This window comes from Aythya marila (assembly GCF_965140915.1).
Source record: "Aythya marila genome assembly, chromosome: 4".
Lineage (NCBI taxonomy): Eukaryota > Metazoa > Chordata > Aves > Anseriformes > Anatidae > Aythya > Aythya marila.
This window is the reverse complement of record NC_139045.1, coordinates 32,761,310-32,788,099: the sequence shown is the minus strand read 5'-3', so window position 1 is coordinate 32,788,099 and position 26,790 is coordinate 32,761,310. Positions and strand designations below refer to the sequence as shown.

The window sequence follows — 26,790 nt, the reverse complement described above, 5'->3', positions numbered from 1 at the left end:
AGAACCTCAAAAGCATGCTCAACTAACACGAGCACAGTTCACAACGCACAGGTTGGTGTGTTATGGTTTAGGTAGAACTTGAAAGCTATGGATGACTTCAACACAGCTTACAAAACACAAACATATACAAATCTTAATAAAAATACCAGGTCTCTTTGTGAACAAAACGAAAGCTGTCACAACTCTAAGAAATGCTTTAAAAATGACCATTGATATTACAAACACACACCTTTCATTCTTCTCATCTGCCCCCCCTGTTTTAGGGAACAGCTGACTGTGCCCATCTTTGGGCTCCTAATTACAGTATTTCTCAAAATCCTCTCATCTGTTTTTCTGAACATTCAGCAAGTGTACTTCCTCATCCTTTCAGGCTCTCAGAGAACACACAGCTACTATAAAAGTAATATTTAGCAGCTTCTAGCTTTGACATCAGGTTAGTGCATCCAGTCCTCAGTCTCATAAACACCAATGTGTCTCTCATTCAGTTGCTCCTCAAGGAAGCAGTTCCTCTCTACTGTCCAAGGAGAGACTTCAAAGGCCAGCAGCTTTAAACAAATGGCAAGAAGATGGCAAAGCCACAAGCATCCTGAAAAGCTGAAAACAAGGGATCCCCTGATTACCACAGAAAAAACATGGGTTCCTGGGCACCGTGGTAATGCTGTCCATTATTGGAATGACCATTCCAATTCCTCAGCACCCTGGAGAAACAGCTCCCCTCCCACATGCACCCAGACCTCTCCTTTTCCCCACCCCACTCCTGTGCATACGCCAAAGAGGCGCCAGAGGATCCATCACAGGCATCCAACTTCTGTAAACACATTAATAAGTACCTCTGCTTTGCTAGGGTGCCAGGAGCATAATGACACCCCTCAATTAAATAGTTCTTGGTGATGGATCCACCAACCCCAAAGCAGTGGACAGGAACTGGAGAAATGAAGCGTCCCCAGAGTCACAGTGGCAGATAGCACGCATTTCCCAGAGCGGATGCTGGTGCTCTGCAGGAAGTTATGCCTGTTACTGCTGGATACATGAGATGTGCAGCATCCTCCTGTCCCGTCAGTCACTGATGCCTGTCCCACTCTGGTAGGGACACTGCTCCAAGCACTGTCCAGACCTGCTTAAACAGAGGAGGCGGTGGACTACAGCAGGCGCCCCACACTCTCAGGTACCCTATTCTCAGGTGAGCTTCATCATTCCAGTTCAGTGCTTACTGTGTGTTTCTTCAGATGTACTCAGAATCACCTAGACCTTCAAGGAAGTCCTAGAAAGGTCTTGAAAAGACCTCCCAGACCACCAAGTCCAACCATCAACCTGAAAGGCTGACAGCCTTACGGCGAGTGACAAAGCCTGCAGTATTTGCTATCAGATCAACTGTGGCATCCGACCATGACATTTTCAAAGCCCTAGGTAAGAGGAGAGATTTTTCCAAAGCTCTACCTTTGATCCCAAGTTCCACATTTCTATTAGTTTCTGCACTGTAAATTTGCAGTGCAGACAATCATAAAATGAACGCTGAGGGAACAATTTATCCTACGAAAGTTATCAAAATGCTGAGCTTGTTTCCAGGTATTTATATCCCATCACTCTAACAGGAAGAGCAAACAGTATTTTAATAATAAATAACATCACAGCACTCTGTTCACTCAAAAATTCTTGTAAATGATTTAACACAGATGTGCACAACCTGAATCAATTTTCACATGTAGATCTGCGATATTGACTGCTTGGGTTTTAATGCAAGACAGACTGCATGATTAATATAAATTTATCACCTTAAGAAAACAATTTACATTAATTTTAGCTTGCCTCATGTAAATAGAAACAAAATGTTATTGCTGAAGAAAATAATCAAATAGCTTATTTTATGCATACAAGATTCTGCCTAGGAGAATGCAGCAGAACCACCTTTGTAGGAAACACAGTGCTTGAAATTTACCTACAGCTTTTAGAATGTGAATCACCATGTTCAAAGCCACATTAAAAAAGCAAAATATTTATGGGAAATTCATCATCATAATTCAAGAATTAGTGAATATCCAGCAAAAATACCAACCAGCATATAACAGGTAGTAATTGATTATGTACAGTGAAGAAGTAAATTGCCTTCCTTGCTATGATGTAAGATTTGAAGATCAAAAGTGTAAGTGGTGTCAAAAAGGAACCAAAGCCATAAAAGATAAAGCACTGGGTAACTATTTAACAGAAACTTTCATATCAGCCTCCAAGAGGTTTCTAAGGTGTTGGCTGCAGAGGATAAGCAATCCTTTTTAGAATTAAAAATTAAAACTTCGTAGAGGTTTCTTGCATACTTCTCTGAAGGCACTTGCAGGCAACTGTAAGAACCAGGTTACTGAACAAGATGATCCTTTTGTCTGATCCAGCATAACTTGCCCATGGGCATGAAAATTATTAACTTCTTGTCCTGTATTTTTCAGTTTTTCAATGGGGCACAGATAAGCCAGTATCATGGCTCTGAAAGTCTGAGGCAGTACACGCTTTTAGTTACAGGAGTGACTGTATCACCCATTCTGATCCAATCACATTTTCTACAAAAACCTCAACAAGCTGACTGAGGTGGTGATTCATATACAAAATCAATGCAACAGCCCCTTAAAAAAACTTAGAATAAAAATAAATAAATAAATATAAGCAGTAGGAAAGAAAATGAGCAGTGAGATTTGTTGCATTCAGCTTCTAATATTACAGTGTGAAATCTTCAGCTTGACTTTTGTTGAGCCTTTCAGGTTGGCCTCAAATGCAGCTGCTTATAGCTATGTTCCTCTGGTATCAATATGGCAGGTATAGGTTTGTTCTGTCATATTTAAAAAAAAAATCACAGACCAGTTAAGTTCATCTTCAAAGCATCTTATTTCGAATTCCATTATATCTTGATAAAAGATCCTTAATTCTCAAGTCAGAATGTCAAGTTGATGTTTTTAGAATAACATGCCCAGTCCACACAGAACTGCTGATTTCCAACACCTGAAGCAGTTAGCGTAACACAGCGCTACGTCAGATGATCAACTTAACACTGATATCCATAGAAGCCTGGGTCTTTCAGAATTCATAAAGCACTGGAGGAAAAAAATGAAGTTTTTCTGCTCTGTGTCATCATCTACTAAATCTAGGCTTCCCCCCAAAACTTAAGTTTGTCTTTCACTGAGGGGAAGGATGGCTGCCAAGCATAAAGCACGGATCAGCAGATGATACATTGTCTTCTCAAGTCTGCAGTTGGAATGCTTCAGTAACTGTGCACACTGTTTTTCACCGTAAGAGTAAAAATCTTGGCTAGAAATTCAGCTGATGCTTCTACTCCGGTTGAAAAACTGAGAATGTGAGGCAGAACTGCCCAATGATAAGGTTGAAGGGTCCAGGCTTTTTTAGATGAGCAAACAGGAGGCAAACAAGCTATCTACACAGCTGCCTGAACGCCAGTGAATTCCTTCACTGGGAGGTAATGCGGGGCTGGAACAGGTTGCACGCAGAGGCTGTAAATCCTTCACTTTTGGAAGACTACTTATGACATGACTAGAGGAAGCCTTGGTGGATGGATCTAGTCTTGGCAGGAGTCCTGCTTCAAGCTAGAGGCTGGGCTAGGTGAGCCCCAGAGCTCACTTCCAGCCAACACTGCCACACTTCTGAGCCACAAGATCACCAGAGCAAGGACAGTGTACAATGCCCTATGCAAAGCACTGTATTTAACTAGGGCTGATAAGCATCAGCGGAAGATATTTACGTCAAATGGCTTTAAGCACTATCAAAATAAAAATTCACGCTGCACGTATCGTATGAAATACTTATTGAAATGCATGCTCTGAACTACATTAACTTTTCACAGAAAGAGGGTTAATACCACCTCTCTCTTGTTTCCAGACCTTAAGTCAAGGCTATACAGTCAAGAGTAACTATTTACAACTTTATTTACAAATACTAAACGTGTTTCATCTGAGAACAACAGCCGCTGTGGTAAAAACTTCTTCGAATTACAGAATGGCTTTTGTTGGAAGGGACCTTAAGGGTCCCAGGTTCCAACCCCCGGCCGCGGGCAGAGCCCAGGTTGCTTGCTGAAGGTTCTTGCGATGACGTTCTGACTCACACTGCCCTGTGCTGTCCATCCCCTGTATTTATGCAACAACCCTGAGTTATTACTTGTTACCTTGACAGGAAGCGATTGATTGCGACACCCAGTTAACAGCATGGTTTTGGACCATCATCACTCCCTGGGTTCTGCTCTTTGGCTATCATCTCCCCACTCCTTATGCAACGATTCATTTTTGTGCCTTGCTTTGGCTATAAGCTAAGTGAAGAAGATCTATTTCATCACATTAGTCTTTTATTATTAGTCCTTCTACAGTCTCTTGGCTAGGAAAAGACTACTCCCTGTTGGCTATCACAGATTATTCAGCTATTTTCCTTAGAGCAGCTTTTATTTTTAGAAGGCTTGTTTCTTCAGAAGACACAACATTCTTTGTGGTGCAGTCTGTGCTCTTTCCCAAGGAACTGCAAGAAGTTTTTTTCTTGCCACAGACAGCACACTTCAATTTCCAGAAAGGATGGTGAATTTCCACATACGGGTTATGTTATTATATTCCAGAAAAATTCTAGTTAGCTTTTTATATTTACCTCAAGCAAGCTAGATTCAAAGACTAGGAAATTTAGTGGAAACACGTAAAACAACTTCAGTGGGTTATGGGGAAGGCCTAACCAGGTAATTTTTTAATACCTACATGATACAACATATTAGCACTACTTTGAGATTACTTAATAAGAACTGCATTATTTGTGCTCTTTAAATTTTAAGTCTTTTACTGTGGTGGGGCCTCAAATAATTATCAGGACTTTAGCCCTTGAGCCTGCATTGAGACTGCAAAAACCATGAGACCAAATCCCAGAAGAAACAGGTAAGGGATGTCCAGCCAGCAATTAACCCTACCACACCTGAACTTGTGCTCTGACTAATTAAATAAATAACCAACATCCCCAAACTCTCTTCCTCAAACTTTTTGTGAGTGCTTCTTGTTTGCATATGGACAGACTGGCAGATCATAACTATACCTTATGCATTTATTCAAGACAGGTGATCTGTTTTGTCATGTTTATCTTTCTTCCTAACAGGCAAATAATGGTTAACATATACCATTACAAACAACAGGTAAGTGATTACTTTTGCCACAGATGAGCAGAACAATTTCCAGATCAGAGCTGAAAGACAGAGACATGCAGATGATGGAAGTTCCCAGTTGAACAATGCTGATTTATATTCCGTAAGAAGAAGAGCTTTCCACATCTTAAATATAAGGTTTATTTAAGATTATAGGAACATAGCACCTAACTCTTTCAGCCACCTTTTTCCTCATCACATTTTCTCACTACCCAGGGTCACAGGCTGCTATGTTCAGGATGTTTATGTCATGATCTAGTGACCCCTAAAGGAGTTCAGCACTTCATCAGTGCTGAATTTCATGAAAAATCTCACATCACCTTATTCTTTTCTTCTCAAGGCCAAACACACAATTTGCATTAACTTCGGAAAACTGCTGCGCATTCTTGTATCAAATTCTTATCTGAAAAAAATCCACGATGCCTGCAAATTACCATTCACTAAGTTTCATCAGCCACACTACGCAAACGTACCCCAGTAATTTCTCAGCATGTTGAGCAGGGAGATATTTAACCTTAATGTGTTAGACTGGATACAGCTCATAGTTCTCAGCTTCAAAAACAAGTCAGCACCAGTTTGATGTGGGAGTGCAAAGTGTTGATCCAACTGTGAACTAGGTCTTGTTTTGGCTAAAAACCAAAGCATTCAGTCAATCAACCAACCAAAAATTGATAATCGCATCCATAGTCTAAAATTGCCCACTAGAGCTGAAGAAGTTCCAGAAAACACTTGAAATACTGTAGAGAAGCAGATACAAAACACATCCAGAGATGTCAGCATAGAAAAAGTTGTGTGCAAAATTCACAGTCACTACATAGGAACAAGCCACAGACAAGTATTTATGATAAAAACGAGCAATATTGAATTAAATCAGAGCCTTTCCTTGTATTAATGACCATCTATACTTTTAAATACACACACAGTATAAATCACAAGAGCTCTTCATTATGAACTCAAATTTTGTTACTGACTTCTATATCTGGCTTTCTTTTTTTAATTTAAAGTAAGGAAACATCTGCTACATCCATAACAACTACTCTTTCTCTAGGAACACTGACCAGAATTCAAAGTGAAATAACATAGATATTAAGCATATTTAAAATTGCGTGTGCACTTTCAGTAACACCAGAATACTGAGATTCTCTCTCACTCCTAATGCGGCAAGCCTTTTGTGCTTAGACACACAATTAACCAAAGCATTTCACAACTAACATTTACTATACTCACTTACTCACTATAAAGCTTCCTTATTTGAGTCTGTACTCAAAATAAAAAGCTCACTGAAACAGAAAAGTACACCAGATTAAGGTCCAAAGTTAGACTGGACAGAGCATGCAAGTATATAGGAAAGACGATCTTAGGTTGGTTGTTTTGTTTTCTTTTTCATCATTCACTTCATTAAAAACAAGCTAAACAAAAAGATTATAATCATAAATTTAAAAAGAAAAATATCCAGTAAAAATCCCGTGTTCTCTATGACTTCCCTGAGTAAGAACCTATATGGCAGGCATATGCAACATGAGGGTATAATCTATCACGTTATCTTAAGATGAAATCTATCATGTTATTTTACTTACTTATATAAAAGGTTTCCTGCAAGACTGGCTTCCTTTCCCACAGCAGGTGGCTAGGAGATTCAGTTTAATGAACCTATGTAGCTAATTTTATTCTTCCCAATTTTTAAAGATTATATCCTATTCTTCCTTCCTACCACTTAAAGAAATAATATAAAAAATATTAAAAAATCAATCATTTTCTCAGAGGGAAAATCATTTCATTAGGAGATTCTCAAATTGCTCTACTTGTTACCTTCTCCCAGTTTCCCAGAACGAGCTAATCAAAAAGCTTTCTTGAATTCAGAGAAAACTCATCCCACTGGCGTACGGTGGGGTAAACAAGCAGTCAAACAAAATAGTTAAGCTACCTAAGATGTCTGCCACGGACAAGGATAGTTCTGTTCCCACCTCATCTGGTCATACCTCCAAGTTGCCATTCCCTGCTTTTAACATCAGTTCTGGCATTTTTCTACTGCTTCAGCAGGCCTCTAAAGCTCATTGAACCAGACAACAACAACAAAACACACATACGAATCTAGACACAATAGAAAAAAAAAAAAAAAAAAAAAGAAAGAAAAGGAAAGAAAAATTACACCAAAACAACAGGCAAGTAGATTTCTTAACAGCTCAGCCTACAGTTTCACGGCAACCTAAGCCAAACTAACTCCTGGCTGGCACAGTGCCTTACCTCCCTCCGGCTGCATGTTCCCACTCTCTTTTTTATGCCAGCTTCAACACCATCAGAACCTGTAGAAAACTTTGCCAGCAAGCTGAATCAGCAGAATTGCATCCACCAAAGAGAACAAGAAAAATAGCTTCCTGCTGGGCCAGTGCACCAGAACAGGTTGGTGCAGGTCCTAGTAAGCACAAGAACTCCAAGAGAGGCCCCAGCAGCCAGCAGGGAGATCAGCCCAGGCTGCCACACAGCCACAGCTTCAGTGACTTTGCTCACCAGCAGGTCGGACGAGCAGCACAGCTGACACACGGGAAGAGCAGAAGCACAGGTCCAAGGAAGGGATCACCCTTCTTGCTGCAGCAAGCTGTTAGATGAGCTTAACCTGCTTCATCCTCTTGTATCTGTGGTAGCGCAACCAGGACTAGCTCCCAGGAAAAATACTGCTTCTTCGTTCAGTGACGTCCTGTGTTTTCGTTCCTCAATAAAACAGCGCTAATTATACCTGAGTGTTTATTAAGTCAGAAGCATTTCTGAACTTTCACCCTTCAACTACCTCTCGCTTTGCCAATGCAAGTCCTGTACGTGCGGGACAAAGGTGAGCAACTGCCCTTACTTCCACGTATATAAGCTGAACAGATCAGAAATTTAATATACTCATATTCGCAATTAGCTTAACACACTGAAATGCTTAAACTGGCAGCTGGCTAAGACGCTTTTTTTAAACTTGGAAATATACCCAGTAAGTTTTTTAACACTTACGTATGTTACCATTTTGTCAGCGTAACTTCACATAATACACAAAAATGCACTTATTTTCAACAGGCTTGTATATTAATGTATAAGGGAATTATCAAATAAAGGAAGGGCAGCACACTCACCCACTTGAAATGATACGCTTCATGGATGACTTAAAAAACACTCTGGGAGTGTTTGTGCCCTGCTTTCCACTGTGCAGTCTTTCAAACAGATGGAAGGAAGGAGAGACAGCCAAAGCAGAATGCTAGTCATCCACACCTACTTTACACTAGTAAGGTAAACAGTGCCAGGCCCATTTTGGAGGGGGCTTGTCAGGACATAATAACAAAAAGTTTTATAAAAGGAAGAGAAAGGCCCTTTATTACTGATTAGTAGCATTTCAACCAAGATAAACTCTGGGAACAGAGTTGGTTTCCAGAGTTTATAAAACACTTTGCTTCACAACATGAAAGCAATGATTATATACGTACATACACGAACATAGAACCAAATAGATGTTCTCCACCAATAAATATCTCCAGAAGAAACAGCTTTAAAAAACAAGTATCAGAACTAGCAGCTCACATGTTTGGCTACCGAGGAAATGGTTCGGGAACCAACACTGGTTTTCCCTCCTGCCCTCGACGAGGCGAAATCCTGCACACGTGCCAAGCCACGCTGGCTCCTACTAATCCTGCACCTGCCCAGGAATGCACTGACATAACCAGGGTTGTGGGAAGCCACAGGGCCTGTGTGTTGCAAACTCTGCTCTGCATTGGGAGCCCTCAAATTGCTGTTTTTCTCATCTGCGAAATAATACTCCTGTTGCTCAAATGGATACAAAACCACATGAATTGTAAAAGTGATTAGAGCATTATGGTTTTATCATAATTAGTAGTTGCCAGAATATTTGGAATTAAACTTTAAATATGCAGTGTAGCTGATATTTTCCCTGGAAACAGACTTTAAGAAAACAGTTTGTTCTGGAAGGATTTTTACAGCGAGAGAAGAGGAAATTGCTGCATTTACCAACTTTGTAAAGATAGAGAATGTGATATAAGCATTGCTTGTCAATTTAATGACAATCAAATTAATGAAACTATTTCAACTGCTGCCAAGATCCACTGGATGTCATTTTATCAAACAAAAGCTTACTGCAACCTCCAAGTCTGTGTAAGAAGCCATATCAACCTGTTTGCTCCCAAGCTCCTGTCTCCATGCCTTGCTGTACACAACAGCTCTCACCTTCTGTTTGCCAAGGCCTGCAGTCCTTACCTGCACGGCAACCATTATATGCAATTTTTTATATAACTTTTATACCTAGATGTTCCATCAATCTTGACATTTACACGAAGCATCAGTAACGTATTTAGTTTCCTGGTAAGGAGTGTATGTATGTTTCCTGGTAGAGCCGTCTGGATGTGTCTCTGGTGGACAACGCGTGCCTACCTCAGCGCTAGCCTGGAGGAGCAGGCTTCCGGAGCCAGCTTCCTGATCACCCTCCGAGAGCACGCTTTCAGCTCACGCTGGGCAGCTGTACAGGTGCACCTGCCCTGAACTAACTCCAGCCCAACTGACTGGGATGAAATGCTCCAGCAGCGCTGCTGGCGTGACCCAGCCCCACAGAGAAACCCAGTCCCACCAACCAGGCTGGTCCCAAGTCAAGGCGTGCTGTGGGGTCACCGGGTCCTTGGTGCCAGCTTTCCCACCCCACACGCCCATGCTGGTCAGGACGGGCTCCACAGACCACACGGTGACCCCGGGTCCTCCTGTGGTGGCCCGGGGCCTCCTGACGGTGCCCTTCGCCCTGCCGCCCCCCCCACGGGCACCTGCAGCCTCGCCGCCCCGCGCCCCCGGCCCCTCACCTGCCGCCGAGCCCAGGGCCCCCCTGCGGTGCCTCCTGCCCAGCTCCCGCAGCTCCTCCTCGTCCTCCTCCAGCCTCCAGGCTTCGGCCATGGGCGAGGGGCCCGCGGGCGGCGGCGCTCAGCGAGCAGCGGGGGCTGCCATGGCCGGGGGGCGGCGGCTGAGGCCGGCGCCTTCCCCTCAGCGCCGCCCGGGCCTGCCCCGCGCTGCTGGGGGGGGGAGCCGAGGAGGAGGAGGAGGAGGCGGAGGAGGAAGAAGAGGAGGAAGAGGAGAAGGGCAGCGGGGGCCGGCCGCCCGTCCTGCCCATCCGCGGCTGGCCGCCGTCAGCAGGAAGCCCCGCGGCCGCCTGGCAGCGCCGCCGAAGGGGGCGGAGGAGGCGGCGGGGGGAGGTACCTGGCGGCCGCCGCCGGGGGCACCGCCACCTCGCCGGCCCCTTGGAGAAAGAGAAAAGTTGAACGAGGCGATAAAGGGCTGCTGACGGCGAGGGGGAGCCGGGGGAGGCTTCCTGAGGGGCAGGCTTCGTGGCAGCAGGGCCGGGGGGGCAGACATGCAGCCCGCCCGCAGCCTGGGGGCTCCCTGGGCGAGGGGAGGCGCTCAGGTGATGGCCAGCCCTACCTCGAGGCTTGCAGGCTGTGGGGTTTGGCTTGGCCTTCAGACTGCTTACAGATAAGCCATCTCAGGGATGCACTTGCAACCCGTAGGTACACACTTGAAGCACAGAAGTGATCTGCACAGTCTGGCTGTGCTTCAAGTTGGGCGCTTTAAACGCAAGCTGTAGTCTAAGGTTTTTTTGCCCCCTTTTTTTTTTTCCTCCTTTCCTGGGCCTCACTTGCCCATAACTAGAATTGCAATAAGATTGTTTCTTTGTGTAATGTTATTGTAAAACCAAGTCATAAATGTTTGCACAGGTGAGTCCACACTGGGCATTGCTGAAAGAAAGCGCACGAGGAAGTAAAATTCAGCTTCAAAGCAGGTGAAAAGTGGACGCTAAATAAAGTATGTGACCACAAATTAGGCCAGGAAGATACAACAAAGCACTGAGTAATCCTAATGTTGAGCAATATCTGTGGTGACTCACTAAGCACCATCCACTCTGCTGAAAAAAAGTACCACGCAGGAAGAAAAAAATGTATCACAATACGTAAATACAAATGAATGGCTACGCGTTTCTTTGTGTTTCTGTGCCTGACTTTACAACCATTGCTCCTTAACAGTTGTTCTGTTTTGGTTTTCCTCTTTAAGAGCTTAGCGTTCAAGGGGCTTAATAGTTATACATTAGGAAGACAAGGCTTTATGCTATAAGGGCACGTAAAGCCAGGCATAAAACTGAATGTACAGTAGGACTATATTAAAAACAAGTTAAACCTGCCGCTACAGGTATGTGTTCTCAAAAGCTTCATGCTTCAGATGACTTCTGCATGGGTGGATTGCATGTTAGCCAAAAGATCTCACCTCACAAATTCCAGCGCCAGATCAACACCTTGTACTTGATCTAAACTGGATAGGCATTTCCCCAGTGGGGTGCTTCTGCTGCAGATACTCTACAGGGGTGTGCCACCCAGCCTCACCTGCAACAACAACAACAACAACATAATACACAAAAAAAGAAGTTCAAACAAAAAAAGTATGAGGAACAACACGAGAGAACAGTAAAGTTGATGGTATGTGTGTGTAAGACAAAAATTCTACCACATGAAACAAATGGGATGTGTTGTTTGTATTCTATTTCTTCGCAATGGAGCCCAAATGCAGCAGCTGTATTCGTCTCCTAAACACCACTAACCACAGCGTGACAAGAACCATCCATTTTCTGCTTCCTGAATATTTATTTTTATTACTATGTGGTTTATTTCTGGGGTGACGGGAGGGAGAAAGAAAGGAAGCTTACTATCATGAAAATTACCAAGGAAGGAAAAAAAATCAGGAATACATGTATATGATAGAACATTATATAAATTTGAAGAATCTGGAAAGTTTAATTAAACTTCCAAGCATATAAAACTGAAAAATACATTTGGAGAGATCTTGGGTCTAAGACAAATACGCAGAACAGAATCATCCCAGCTGTGACTAGGGAAACATTTCCCAAAATACCAAAAAAAAAAAAAAAAACAGAATATGAAAGGATCCTGGATATTTAATGTTGACAATCATCAAGAGTTTGTTAGAGATCACAGAGCTAGCTTAGTTCACCAAGACTGTATCAAAGCCCAAGTTTTGCCAGCTCTGCATCATGCAGCCAAAGTAAGGTTTCTGGAGATGGAGCTCCAGACAGAAACGTGGTAACAGTTGGGGCCCTAAAATTATACAGGAGGTAATTATGGACACCATGGAAAAATGGATAACAAATGTAATAAAAGCAATCTTCCACATTCTCAATATGGCTGAGATGCACTTAAAAGTGCCCAGAGAAAGCCCTATGTGCAAAGGAAAGCACAATAGCTAGGTTATACAATGTGATGAAGTCTCTGAAGCACCAGCGTGGCCATATACCAGGCTCTGCCAGCAAGAAATGCAGCTGGGACAGGGACCAAGTTTCAGAGCTAAAAGAAGTGTTCAAGAGGTGCCTTGAACTGATGGAGGATAGATTTCACCAGAAAGCAAGAGGTCAAACTGATACAATTCTGAAGTGGATACAAGATTCAGGTAGCAATAACCAGCATACTACTGGAAACTATTGGAAACAGTTTCCAAGCAGTACTACTTGAAACAAACAAAAATTGCAGTGTTTAAACAAAATTAAAATGCAAAGTAGCATTGCATGAAACACTTGAATCAGATTTCCAAACCCTTTCTTGCAAAAGCCACGCAATAACACCTCCAGCTGGAGGCTGCTTACCAGAAGGCAGAGCTCTTTGGGATATGTTATCCACAGGTACTCTGCTGTGTGCAAACGCCACAGGCATTCAAGTTTAGAAGTTTTTTTTCTGGGTGGTCTGGGCTTCAAATGCCTGTGAAACTAGTGCAGGTAGGGTAATATACAGGAATGTGCAGGCTGGTATATTCTCATCCTCTTCATTTCTCTCAACAGCAAAATCTGCTAGTATGCAAGGACTGTAGGGGCACAGAGGCAGAGGGTGGATGGCTAGATCTCCATTTCTTACAGGTAATTATTACAAGCTTGGTACATACATGGTGCTGACATCGTGCTCCTCAGCACCAGCGGCAGCTGCAGCTTAGCAGGCCCAGTGACACATCCTGACACAGCCCCGTACCTGGGCAAGCAGTTTCTAGGTGGAGAGCGCTGTGCTTTTGGGGCTTTAGAGAAGCAGCAAAGCCAGTTGTCGAAATAATCCAAACAGCCAGAGTTGCTGGCTGATCTCAAAATAGCCTAGGCCAGACAGAGTACTTTGTGATAATTTGACTCAGATTGGAACACAAAAAGAGAGTTCTGCTGGATTACCACACCCAGGGGAAGAAGGAAAAAAAGGTGGTGGAGGGTGTGTGTGTGTGACTGGACCTGATATTGTCAAGTATAGCAAAAATTAAAGCCATGCAGGAAATTCTCTCCAGAAATTCAAAGAGAAAAGCTCCTCTTTTACTTCTCAGCAAAGAGAAATTATCAAAAAGGAAGAAAAAGGGGGAGAAAAAGTAAATAAAGTTCCAAAAGTTAAAGAAAAAAAAGGGAAGAGCACTTGCTCCCTTCTCACATAGTTGAGAAAAACACATCAGCATGTGGCATATGCCGCTCTGAAGCCCTGTGTGAAATACAATATACTTGTGTCTTACAAGCAGGATGAAAGAAAAAAATTGCATTCTTGTACTTCAGTGAGAATCTCTGCTGTGTACATGTGCGTAGGAATAAAAAGCCTTTGTATATTTTCATAGCTATACTTCTCCAAGAAAACAAATCTTATTGTCTCAGGAAGTCTGTAATGTAGCTGTTAGAATCTGGAAATTTCTCACCAAGACTCTGCCTCGCCACATACATCTTTGCTGTAATGTACATACTTGGGATTTCACAACGGTAGAGCAGATGAAGGAAGCAACTGGCTAAATGGGGCTTTGTATTCTCTGCTGAGCCCTCACAATTAGTTGGCTTGGCAGTTATTATTTTTTAAGTATTTTGTTCTGATTTGCATCCCTGGAATTGCTGCTTTGTTTGGCCCTGCAAAAAGACACTGTTTCTCAACAAAAAATATCAGCTCTATAGAACTGCTTAATTGAAGTCGCCCATGTAGCCTCAATGTCTATTCAGGTTCTGCAACACAGCTGAAGCCCGCGATGAATGTATCAGTGTTTGGCAGAGATACAGGAGCCTCAGACCACAAAAGAATGCAGACAAAAGATTTTCAAAAAATGCAAGGGATGAAAAAGAGTGTTTGCAAAAGAGAAAATGTAGCCTTTGGACATGACAACATTATTTTTGTTCTGCATAAAAATAACAAGGATCTCGTTCAATAGACGAATGACATTGGCAATATAGCCAGTATAGGAAACAGACATTGTGGAGGGCCAAGATCTGATAATTTGATCTCCATTTGTTTTCAGCTGGTCCAATGGGTTTTTGTGTAGCTGGAGAATGACATATCAGGAGCCTGCAGGCTTCCTGAAATGTCTCCAGCTAAGTGTGGGTTCCCTCACATTGTTACGGCTGCTTGTGGTTCCCATCATATCAGCAGGATGACAGACTAAAGGTAGATGGTTTTGTGATGAATGAAGATGATAAAAATAGAAGATTATTGATTTCCTTGAATAAAGACCTTCCTGACTGAAACACTGGGAAATTACCTTTACGTGAAACTAGGGATTTGAGATTGCTCTCAAAAAATGACAAGGATCTCTGCATGAAAGGATCAATCCAATAATTTCAAAAGACCTGAGAATATGGTGACATTTGCCAAAAGACTGGCAGTAAAGAGGGCAAAATGTATTCAGAGGGAGATTTTTACAGTTGTCAGTTTTTAAATTAGTTTTACTAATAATTTCAATTACTTTTGCTCTTTTCCAGACTTACTGGACTAAAAGTACCCTTTCCTCTCCTATCTCGTTATTTAGCAAACACCTCCAAACAGTATTTTTTCTCTTTTATTGCTCATTATCACTCACGGGGTAATAAATTTATGTCTACAGCCTCTGTGATTAAAGGGAATGACAAAAAGAAGTAGAAAACTGTGAGGAAGCACAGAAGGGAAAAGAACTGCTACAGAGTTGAATGTTCTTAGCAAGAGAGGCTGTCAAGGCCAAATTGATTTGTAGTTTGTGCCCCGAAGTATTAATGGTTACTCTACAACCACAGACTTACCAGCGGACAGGACAGTGCTGATGTTGTGCTAAGTGGGTTGGCAACAGCGTGATGTAAGAAGTATTATCACATTGGACACAAGTGCGTCTAATACCTAAGAATATACAAAACTAGCCCCAGGATGCGAGTCCAGCTTTCTGCTGCAGTTTGCATTTCAGTGCAAAGAGCTGACAAGGGAAAAACTTAGGGAAGATAGCAAAGAGAGTCCTAAAGAACTTGCAAAAAGTGAAACAGAGTCATAAATTTGTCCATTGCGGTAAAACTAGAAGTTTCCCAGAGTACCAAAATTGGTTACAGATACAAGGAACTCTGATTCTGTTTTCTTCTGTTCTGCTGCCATGAAATGCAGGCAAACTGCCTCCCACAGGATACCAATATGACCTATTAAGTGCGTAATCTTCACAGTTTAATATAGGATTTGCAGTCTCCTGTTTTGTTTTGTTTCATTTTGTTTTTCATGGTACCACCCGTGATCAGCCAGGCATGCTATCATGTTTTGCTTGTGCTGAACACCGACACAGCTCACTCTTAGCAGAAGTGTTTGCGAAGGCACGTTAATATTCAGCAACAGGATAATTTTGCAATTAAATAATTGTATGATAATTACTAATTTGTGAGTTCAGTGCCAAGAAGTTTAATATTAATGAGGTTGTAACAGTCTAGTTACCTTAATGGGTGTTTACTAATGGGAAAACATTTTTCTAATGTGGAAGTTTTGCAGAAATCCAGAACAGTCTATCCCAAATGGAACAGTGCAGGTTTCCAACTTTCACAAAATTATTTTGATCTGTTACAGTCATCTTTCAGTCGTACATTCAACAACGCACAGCTTCTTAAAACAATTTGTTTTTAATAAGAGATGAAGAATGGAAAAAACAGTTTGATAGCTTTGATTGAGTATTTGGCTAGGCCCCTTGACAGAATATTGGATGACACCTGCTCATTTTAAGCCAGCCAGCCAAACGTGGTGCAAGATGCAGCCGTGTTTTCCTCAAACATGTATTTTCCAATTAATCTGATAGGGAAGGACTTGCAAACCTCAGGAGCAATTAAGGAAAAATAAAAACACTCCTACCTGATAGTATCAGTCCTGTCTTTTTCAAATTTGTTTTATTTATTTATTTTTACCACAACCATTACTCTAAACGCTAAATGCCAATAGAAGAACAGATGATGACAAGCATCTCCATCACCACGGCCTCCATACTGGCTTTATTGAGGTTTACAGTACAGGGTTTATGTACTTCAAATTCATGCTTGCAAAAATCTATTTTGCTAGGCTACCAGGGGTAGTGCACTTCAGTTATATATACTTATTTAAATGACTGTAGTTTCTGAGCTGACAACTGCTGAGTAGCCAAGAAGATACCTGTACTTTTTAGGTGGTTGGATGAAAAAATGAGTTGTGGAACAATGCTTTCTTCTGACTACCAGAAACAGTTTTATGTTATTCATACTTTGCGACTATATAGCAATCTGTTGTTTTCAGTGTCAATGACAGGCCTCTTGCTAAACCCTTTAATGCTGAAGTTTTTTTAGCAATATAGGCCACCAACAGAGGTCCTATCCTAAGTTTTCACTTCCTTGTTACTTTGTATATACATGTGCACATTCACAGCATTCAGGAGTTTTTTCCCATGTTCACCAAGTGTAATCATAGGATTGCATTATTCACTGGGAAAAGATTCCCAGTGTGATGAAGAAAAAAACAACCTCACAAGGTTAAAGTTTGCAATGTGAAGGCACAACAGTAATCAAATTTCCTTTGTTCTAGTTACATAAGTGAACACCAACTGTCTGCCAAATGTCTGGCATTCCCAGTGAGGTCTGGACTGATGAAGGTTAGCAGCATTTTTGCAAGCTACTGTTGGCAAAATCTGAAGTTTCATGGACAGTTTCTCAGAGAAAACTCACATCTTGCATCAGAGCTTTGCTGTAGCCAGGTTCTGAGGAAGATCTGTAGACAACAGATCTGTTGTTCTCAGCTGCAAACTGAATCAACTTGTATTTTCCCTAAAGAGTAATTTTCAATTTATTTTTTTTTTAGACTTCCATCACATCTTCTTTTCTGCAACATTTTACTTCACCAGAGTCTCTCCTAATCTTCCACAATGCATATATACCACAACTCCTCTAGCCTGCCCCAAATCTCTGCCTTCCTCAGACTGCAGCTTCTCATACTGTTCATTCTTCATAATGTTTGTTTGACCCAGAAAAATGCTGCACTCTTTCCCCGAAGATGTACAGGCCATCCAGTCCCTATCTTGCAGGTGGTTTTTGCAACTTTATTAGCTCAAAGAAAATGTCATATTTGTCAAGGGCTGGCTGAAGCAAGAGGCTTTCAGAGTGTGGAAAGCACAAAAGGCGAAATTAGCCTATGTAAAACTTCCTAGGGGTTTTACACCTTGAGAGGAGGTATGGGCTACTCCTCTGCTCTTTGTAAAGGGCCTCACTCCAATTTACATGGATATCTGTTGTTTACAAGGACATGAAGCAGCATTCAGGAATTCGTGAGGTAAAAAGGACTTGAGACACACTTACCAGTGCTTTCCATGCTTTTTCTTCTTGTTCCCATTGGCTGACTACAGTGCCTTCACGGACAAAATCTCCCAAATGCTCATCTCGAAGTAACTTTACAAGTACAGGATCTGTTTTATGGAAATTTTTTATATCTACTGTGAACTCCTTTCTTTTGATGCTGCTTAAATGCCAGAAGCTTTTTGAGGGAGCTCTACAACATTCAATTCCACATCAGTAAAAGTTCAATGGTCTGGAAAATAAGGAAGAGAGTGTCGGAATCAGTTTCTGAGATGCCTTCACAAAACTCATGTGTTCAGCAGTGTGCTGGAGCCAGGCTATCAGTCCTAAAACAGCTTTTGCAGAGAAAACTTTATTCCACATAATTGCCTAGAGCCTGTAGTACTCAAGTGGCTTCAAATATAGTATCTTCTCCCTTTAGATGTTACTGCAACTTTGGGTAGTGAACTGTTCTGGTTCTTTCTCAGAAACATTGGAAACATCTGTCTGTCCATAAGAGAAATGGAGGGATTGCTCTGGAAGAAACCAGTGTTTTGCAGCTATAATCACAGTGAAGGTGATTAGGTAAACAGTTATCATCATAGCAAAAGCTTCTCTTATGCCTTTGCCTAAAGCTTTTGTGTCCAAGCCAGATAGTCTGGGTTACATACACTGTGAAACTGGAGGCAGAGATTCTTATCTGTGTGGGAGCAGAAGACTTAGGGACAACTTCATAGTGAGAGTTTGATGTTGCTCTACAGCAAAACATGCCTTTGCAGGTGCAACACAGCCCTTATATTCTGAAAATGTACTGATGCAGTCATGCCCAAAATTCGTATCTAGACATCAATTTCAGACTCATTTGGAAATTTAGAGAAAATGAGTGAGATGTTCTGATATAACTGAACACAGAATTCAGAAAGGTTTTGATCTAGAGTTCAGCAATGAAATCAACAGTGCAACCCCTCTTGCTCAGACTGGAAGGGTGCATATAAAGGAGGAGGGTTTGAACTACTCTTTTCTTTGCGTTCCATCTGTGCAGCAACGTCTGGAATTTTCTACTGTTGATAGCTCTGGCATACACAATTATTATTGTCAAAGCAATGATTTAAGAGTGAGAAAGGAATGCAAAAATTTGCAAAGGGGGAAATGCAAAATATACAGATAAAACCTTCATCCCATCTCACACGATTATACGAAATACAGCTTTCCAGGGGGATTAATAGGGTTTTATCATCCACTCCCAGGGTAAGACATTTGAAAAGTTTATAGCAAAAGGAAAGCAAATATTGAGAAGTTCTGGAGTAAACTGTCTCTCATTTCACCCTGATGCTTACAATTGCTGAACGTTGATATACTGCTGCAGCACCAGGGCTGATCCTTCTTTGGATCAGCAATAAAGAAAATGCATTAGTTTGACAGTTGTAGTAAATGAGCCTTGAGCTTTTTCTTTTTTATTCATGGCTGGTTAGGTGTGCAGGTCACGTTCCAGCCTCATTAGCGAATAGTGGCAACTTAAATCTAGTTATTAATTCTCTGGCTTGCAAGTTGTTAACAGATGAAGCCCAACAATATTGACATAATGTTGGCTGAACCAGAGATTTCTGAGCGTAGCAGGACTTTTGTTTCCTGATGAAAAATGTCTTGTTGAAGAAAAAGTAACTGCTTCCAGCTAGACAGGTTCACATGGGCTAACATTACATCTGGTGTATTAGCAAGTGGAAAAGTTACATGCCTGAATGTTTCCTTTTTTTTTTTTTTTTTTGGTAATTGTTCAAGACTTCTGGAGATCCACAGGCTATTTTTTTTTCCTCTGGAGTTTAAAAACAGATTTAATGACCTAAACACACTTCTCGTTCTCCCCAGGAAGTGATTTTTTGCCTGGGTACAATGGTTCTTGATAACTTAAAATACCAATATCTTTTATTTGCAAGATGGAATCTTCATCTAATTTACTCTTAAATGCTTCAACAGCCTCAGTCTTAAAAGCATACGTATTGTATTCATTCTGCATCAGGTCAAAACTTTCTGAGGAAAAGCTATGGATGTTCACGATTTACTAATGTATGACAGAAGCTGTATTAAAAGGGAGCACGGGAAACAGAAAATCATTACTGTTATTTCTCATGTACCCATGATCACAGTACCCCAGCATGCTACTGAATTAACTGAGTTCTATTTAAATTCAGATACCTTTTTCTTCCTTCTAATTACAATAGCACAACTTCTACTTGTGTCACACATTTGCATATGTGTTTGTGTATACATGATAATTCCAGTTTCTGTCAGTAATTAAAACACAACTCATAGCAATAAGCTAAAACTGACGTCTAGCCCTTGTAATCTAATTAAAGTCCAGCACTAGATAAAGTAAAACATTATGTTGCCTGACAGGACTGCATCCATTGCCTTCTGCAATTACTAAAAAAATGTAAAGAGAATTTATGCCATTTTCCAGTCTCTTTATTATCTTCTGAATGCCATTCATACACCTTTTCCTAAAATGTGACCTCCCCTTTTCAAAACTCCCGTAAAATTAACACCATGGCTTACCTTTCAATTTAAAATTAAATTCTTGGGAAATCCAGTGAAATGAATTTCATGGTTACACAAGTTGCTTTTCTCACTGTGACTCTACTCGGAACTGGTGAGCTGAAGGAATATTGAAATGTCAGCATGCTGCTTGCCTATAAATAAAGAACAGGCATGTAGAGTGAGTGATGTCAAGAGGGGAATGACGAATCATGTGCACATATAACCCTACATTTCTTGTGTATATCCCCCTTACAGCTCTATCCAATATTGACATGTAATTTCTGCAGTGTAATCCAAATCACGTTCAAAGGACAGACAATTTTTATTACCATCCATCCTTGTCAGGATCACTGGAACAGCACGTGTAACTGAACTCTCCAAGAGACAATCTTTTTCTGTGAGAAATGCTATCAGAACACAGTGAGCCAGGAAGAAATAGGAAAATCAGAAGTTTGTAGCACTCCTGAGGAAGAAAACTGAACAGATTCTACTGGAACAAGTAAAAATGTTTTAAAAGGGTGTCCATTGGAGCTGATTTTTGATTTGTCTAATGTCTAATGTTTTCAGAGTCCTGTTATGTGGGTCTTTTCTGTTGAAATTATTCATTAAGAGGCCTTACAGTTCTCAAACTACCTTTGTCTTCAGTCAGCCTGGCTAATACACACATGCTACTTGAAAGCTTATTTCAAGCAGTCTACCAGAAGTATCGTTATTAAGGGCTAATGAAGAATCCAGATAGAAATGGTAGAATCAGAAACCATCTAGAGGGACTATCTCGTAAGACTTTTCATTGGTGAAAGACAGAGACGTGACCGCTAATAAGGATGAGCAGTTTTAAGGAACAGAAACAGGGTGGTAGAAGCAAGAGAGCAAAATTGCTCTACACATTCTAGTTAATTTCTGGCTTCTAAACACCCCCAAACACTCCCCAGTCTTTAATAGCTTAATCAAGGAAATAAAAAGAATAAAAGGAAATGCTGAGTTGTTTGTTATTCACAGAAATTCTGGACTTACATTTGATATCACAGTTTCTATGTTTGTGCTGTCAACTGCATGTTTGATGGATTCCTCATTTTTATCTCAGTTACATTAATCTTTTGTTAGCTGCAACAAAAAGTTGTGTTTCTGTATTTATTCTCTGTATAATTTTAGCTCATTTACGATGAACTTATAGGGTCCACTTTGATCTAGAATGATCGCAAGAAAGTTTTGCATAGGTTTTGGCACAGTCTCAGGAGTTACATCTGCATTTCTCCAGTATTTCTGGGGGTGCCAGCTCAGTGGTGAACAGAATCGGTGGCAAGAGAGACGTATCAACACACCGCTTCCTGGTAAGTGAGCCTCATAAAAATTATTTTGGGCTTCTCAATAAAAGTGAAGTAGCTCTTGTGCACAGTAAATATCATCACATGTGCTCTACCCGCTTTATGCCCCTTAAGAAAGCTGGAGTGTTCTGCGGTTGGTGGAGCCCTTGCAGCCGGTGGTGTAAAAAAGAACATAAAGGCTGTTTATTCAAGGGCCTCTTGCAAAATGTGGCACATGGAAGCTGTCAGAGCCAGAACTTCAGCACCAGGCTGCTAGAGACTCCCTAGGCTTGCAGCCAGTTGCAAAGACACCCAGCATCAGAGGATTACAGGGATGGCTTAAAGTCTTGCCGATCCTCCCCTAAGGCTATGAATTCATTCATGCCGCTTCTAGACACACAGCATAAAAATTCTCTTGCAGTCTTTCAGCTGATGCATCATTTACTTAATTTGGCAGGCTCCCACTTACATCAAGACTGGGTTTCCCCATCTGAAAAGCAGCAAAACCATGAGTGCTTTCCCTGAGTTGTCATCTGGCAGTGAGGATGGAACAGAAGCTTGGCACAGGTATTACCATATACTTATTTTATTCCATGTCAGTAGATAAGGACATATATTCCAAAGAATTACCATCAAAACAATTGAGTCTTTCTGCCAACTTCAGCTGGTTTTGGACCAGGCATGCAAGTTCTCACATTATCCACAGAACACATCCAGTGTTGAAGCAATCCAAAGGGAGAACTATGAATTTTCCAGGCTTGCAGGCTCATTTGATGAAATCACATTTATGGGGCAATAATGCCATTCCATTTCTGTCCTTTGCCTCTTCTCACAAACAACAAAGCTGCCAATTTCTGCCAATTGTGAGAAATCCTGAGATGTGAATGTTTATCCATTAGGATGTGCACAGAAAATATTGAAGAGTGAAGTTTCAAAAGGCAGTGTTTTGAAGAGAAAGAAAGGAACACCCACATAATTTCATGGCAATTTGTTAAATATCAAGCCAAAGGGAAATCGAGCCAGCTTCCTGGAGCTGGCACTGTGAAAGTGGCTAGTTTTCAAGCCTTAAATTTAATATACTGCTCACAGAATTTATCACATCCAATTCTTTTATGACAGACAGTATAACTTGATGTTTGTCTGTGATGGAGAGCTATACCAAATTGTGGTCCTGGAGCACTGCATTGTACCGAGCGGTTTTTTTCTCTTTACACTTCAATAAATTTACTACTACTGTGTGTATAGTGTCCACAAAATATCTATTATAAAATAACAGTATTGGAGATTCACCAGTGCCTGAAGGTTGTGGTAGATTCCATGCATATTCAACGCAAGACTTCTGCAGTTAAGCCAACAGGGAAAGAAATAGCTTAATAAATGTAACATGAAAAGGAATAGAGCAAACAATACAGATAATTAAACAAAGGAGGAAAATCAAGGCAGGAAATTATTTTAATGCAAAACTTGGACTGAGGTGAGAGAGGACAGAGCACTGGATAGCTGACGGGGATACTAACTACAGTATCTCTTCAGTTCTTGTTCTTAATTGGATCTGACCGTGACCTCCATCATTTTGCAAGTGTTGTAGCAGGTGCCCTGCTCCTTCTCATCTTCTCCTCCCCACTAAACCAGAATATTACTGAGAAAGAAGTGCTGTGAGGAAGCACATCTGGTAAAATCTGATAAAATGAGCTACAGTACCCAGGCTAAAGAACTTATTAGTGTGATTATAATGACACAAAGAGCTTCCAACTCAGATTGGTCCCTTTTGTGCTGGGTACCGTACAGATGCACTGATCCTGCAGGGAATTGCTTACTGGCAAAACAGATAGATAGAAAAAAAAAATCACAAAACAAAAGCAACACACACAAAAACCACCACCAAAACCACCACCACCAATAAACCAACAACCAGACAAGAGCAAGGAAGCACACTGCATATGGAAACTGTCAGGCAAGCAAAATGACCGGGATTGCAGAAGCACGTAACTAACTCTGCCTCTCTGGGGCTCCAGCCTTGTAGGTTCAGTAACACTACTTACTCCAGCTCTTTAGTGGCAAGGGAGAAACACCAGGAAAACAACATTTGTATTCTCTAGGCACAATCGCCTGGACTCTATGATGAAATAAATACACAGAATCTGTTTGCCTGACTAATTTATAGTAAACAGAACAAGAGGAAACAAAGATAAGGTAAAAGCAGTTATTTATATTTCCACATCTTGTCACTAAGGTTGATTTGGTTTAATGGGCCTTTTCCCCTTGTGAAAGATTCAGATGCACAAGGGAAAAAAGGTCTCTTTCTTGGGATTACGATCACTCAGCAGTGTTAAGAAATGCTTTTACATTTCCGAAATGTTCTATTGAGGGCATGTTATTTTGTTTTAAATACATGTATCAATGTCAGACACCTACTGTCTTGGAAGCAGAGACAGACCTACAGGTGAAAAGTTTTCAACTAAATATAGTCCTGTAATACAATGCCATTATAAGAACAAAGGGACAGTGACATTTTGAGAATAGTTATGTGTGGAATTCAGCAGCATAAATTACAGTCCTGTTGCAGCCCTACTGCAATACAGTGCACTGGGATTCCCAACCCTGCAGGAAGAATGTAGGGAAAAAAATGATAAATGGCAACTAAGTTATGCAAAAATTTCCAGGAAAAACTATGCAACATACTGTAAAAGAAGGGCATTTTTAATATCTCCAGGAGAAGGAAATCATTATAGCAGCTCAAAAACTGTGGTGGCTGTTACAGGATCTGATCTGATTTGCAGTTTGATTCACCATCTTCAACCAACAGCTGAACTAATTCCTGGAAACTGCAGCTAACCTAGCTCTTGTTAGCTCTGTGCCTCTGCATACATGCTTTGCTTGTGCATCTACCTGCCACAGTGCTATCCAACACAAATTGTGTTGGTATTATTTCACTCTCTACTGCTCTAAGTCTCACACTTTAGCCTTGCTGGCAGACGGTGCTTCAGCTGTATGTGTTCAGTGCCAAAGCCTGCTGCACTGCAGCACTGCCTGGGTTTGTACACACAGCACCGGTCGGTACTCGAGGGACTCTGGTGCTTCTGCTATGACAAATAAGCAGCAGAGGAGGTTCCTGCGCTGCCTGCATCACGCCTCAGGCAGCCTTGCTTTCTTTTGCATTTCAGTCTCGAGCTATTTGGGCAGCATCCCCGTTCTTTAAAAATACTTTTCTTGTATTTCAATACTGACACTTGCAACTTCAGTGTATGGTTTTAAGCGACACCTCTTATGTTGCTCTTGCTTGCGCTGACTGCTGCAGAAATACTTGGGAAATTAGTTTTTTTTTTTTTTTTTTTAATTTATTTATTTCCTTCTCTACTGGTTTAGTTCCCATACCCAAACTGTTTCTCATCCAGCTTCTTTTTGAGCTCCTGCTTTACATTGTTTTATGATCTCCCTTTCTTTCTCAGCCTCCTGCTCCTAATAAATTTTACTTGTAATATTACTAAATGGGGAGATATAACCAGGGCCTTCAGAGCCTCCTAATATATATCACAGTTTGGCTTCTTAGGGCATAGGACTGTTACCTTTTTGGCAGCACTCATTAGCACTTTTAACAGTGGGTTCTGTTTAGAAATCAAAGGTGCCTTAGGGTCGAACATCCTGGGGAACATTAGTCTAAGAAGTTTTGTTCCTTGTAATAATGTTAATCTACATTAACACAAAATATTAAAATGCCATAGAGATTTTCTGGAACAATGTTACTAACATGGTCAAAGGTCAGCACTTGTTTTAGTTTAAATCAATGATGACTGTATGATGGATTTTTATATTAGTAAGAGCAAGCTGTTTAATTTTTAACAGTCTTCCTTCCCCTCTGCCCTCCAGCACACCCAAGAGTGGATACAGGAGAATATTCAGAGGAAAATACATATGAATTTTTTTTAGCTTGCTTTCACGCTGCTGGGCTACTGTGCCAGTAAGACCTCTTTCTTCTCTCCCGAATGAGTTCCCTTTGCTCTGGACTTTTAGTTTTTCAGAATATTTTCAAATGGTAGCTATTGTTTATAGAGAAAACAGGATAATTTTGAAGCCCTGACAATATGTTATGTAGAAACTGATAGTCATTTTAAACCACTGTGTATGGCTACCCATTGGGCTCTATGTTTGAAACACATGTTGCTTCACTTCTGTGACTTAATTGCTGCACAGATTCAAAACCGTTGAAACTTCACACTTATAAAGGACATCAGATGTGTTTCAGTTGATGCATCTACTTGATTTCTTTGGGAAGGTATTTTGAAAGTTTATCCCTTTGCTTACTGGCATAAAAGTCTGAATATTCACTCACTTGAAAATCCAATTTAAAATAGCATTGATTTAGGGTATCCTACTACTAACAGCCAGGGGAAGCAGCATAGTGATAAATTACATGTTGGGATACTAGAGTATGCACCGTATTAATGATCAAAAGGATAGTCTGTAACATACTTAAGATACCAGCGTGGTTGGTGCCTACAGGTAAAATGGTAGTCTATTTGTCCTCTGTAAGGTAATAATACTCTCCCTGGAGCAAAGCAAGAAATGAAAGCCTGATTTATCTATCACACTCACAAAAACTCCTGCAGTACAGCTTACTTCAGCAGAACTACAACTGTAGTTTACGCATACGGCCATGGTGCGGCAGCCTAGTAACAAAAAAAAAGGATGTGCTTGATGTTCCAAGAGGTGGGCATTTCCTAATGGCTTAAACTTTGCAACAGGGATTCTAAACACCAGAGAGAAAAATGAATGAGACATGACTGTTCCCTGCAGAAAAAAAAAAAAAAAAAGAAAGAAAAATCTGGCCTTGATAAAAGCTGAATAGTGAGGGGAGGGAGAGTCTGAAAATTAGATGGCAAAGGGGGTCAGATTACGTGCCCACATAAGCAAAACTGATCAAAGAGCAAGAAACGAAGGCTTGATTTATGTCTTAAAAATCAAATGCTTTTTCCTCCCTTTGAGACAGGCAGTTCGTACTTCCATGGTCTATGGAAGCTAGTGGATTTCATTAATACAAACTGATTTCCAGTCAAGGGGTTTCACAGACTTTTCATTGATAAAAATACAGCTCAAAAGCCACTGAATATTCAACCAGTACAGTAAATCTAAAATGTCAAAGAACATTGTCTGTTTTGTTGTTTGCCACAGAGGCTTATGTGTGAAATGAGAACAATTAG

The 26,790-nt window shown here is 41.1% G+C and overlaps 1 protein-coding gene across 1 annotated transcript in view; it reads right to left on the bottom strand.

The window, feature by feature from the left end:
• Nucleotides 1–10,308, bottom strand: part of SH3D19 (SH3 domain containing 19) — a 78,828-nt gene extending 68,520 nt beyond the window's left edge. The window contains 2 exon segments of the mRNA XM_082759242.1: nt 9,994–10,096; nt 10,098–10,308. Coding sequence (XP_082615368.1) covers nt 9,994–10,096; nt 10,098–10,298 — 304 coding nt within the window. The 5' untranslated portion in view covers nt 10,299–10,308.
• Nucleotides 10,309–26,790: the final 16,482 nt, after the last annotated feature.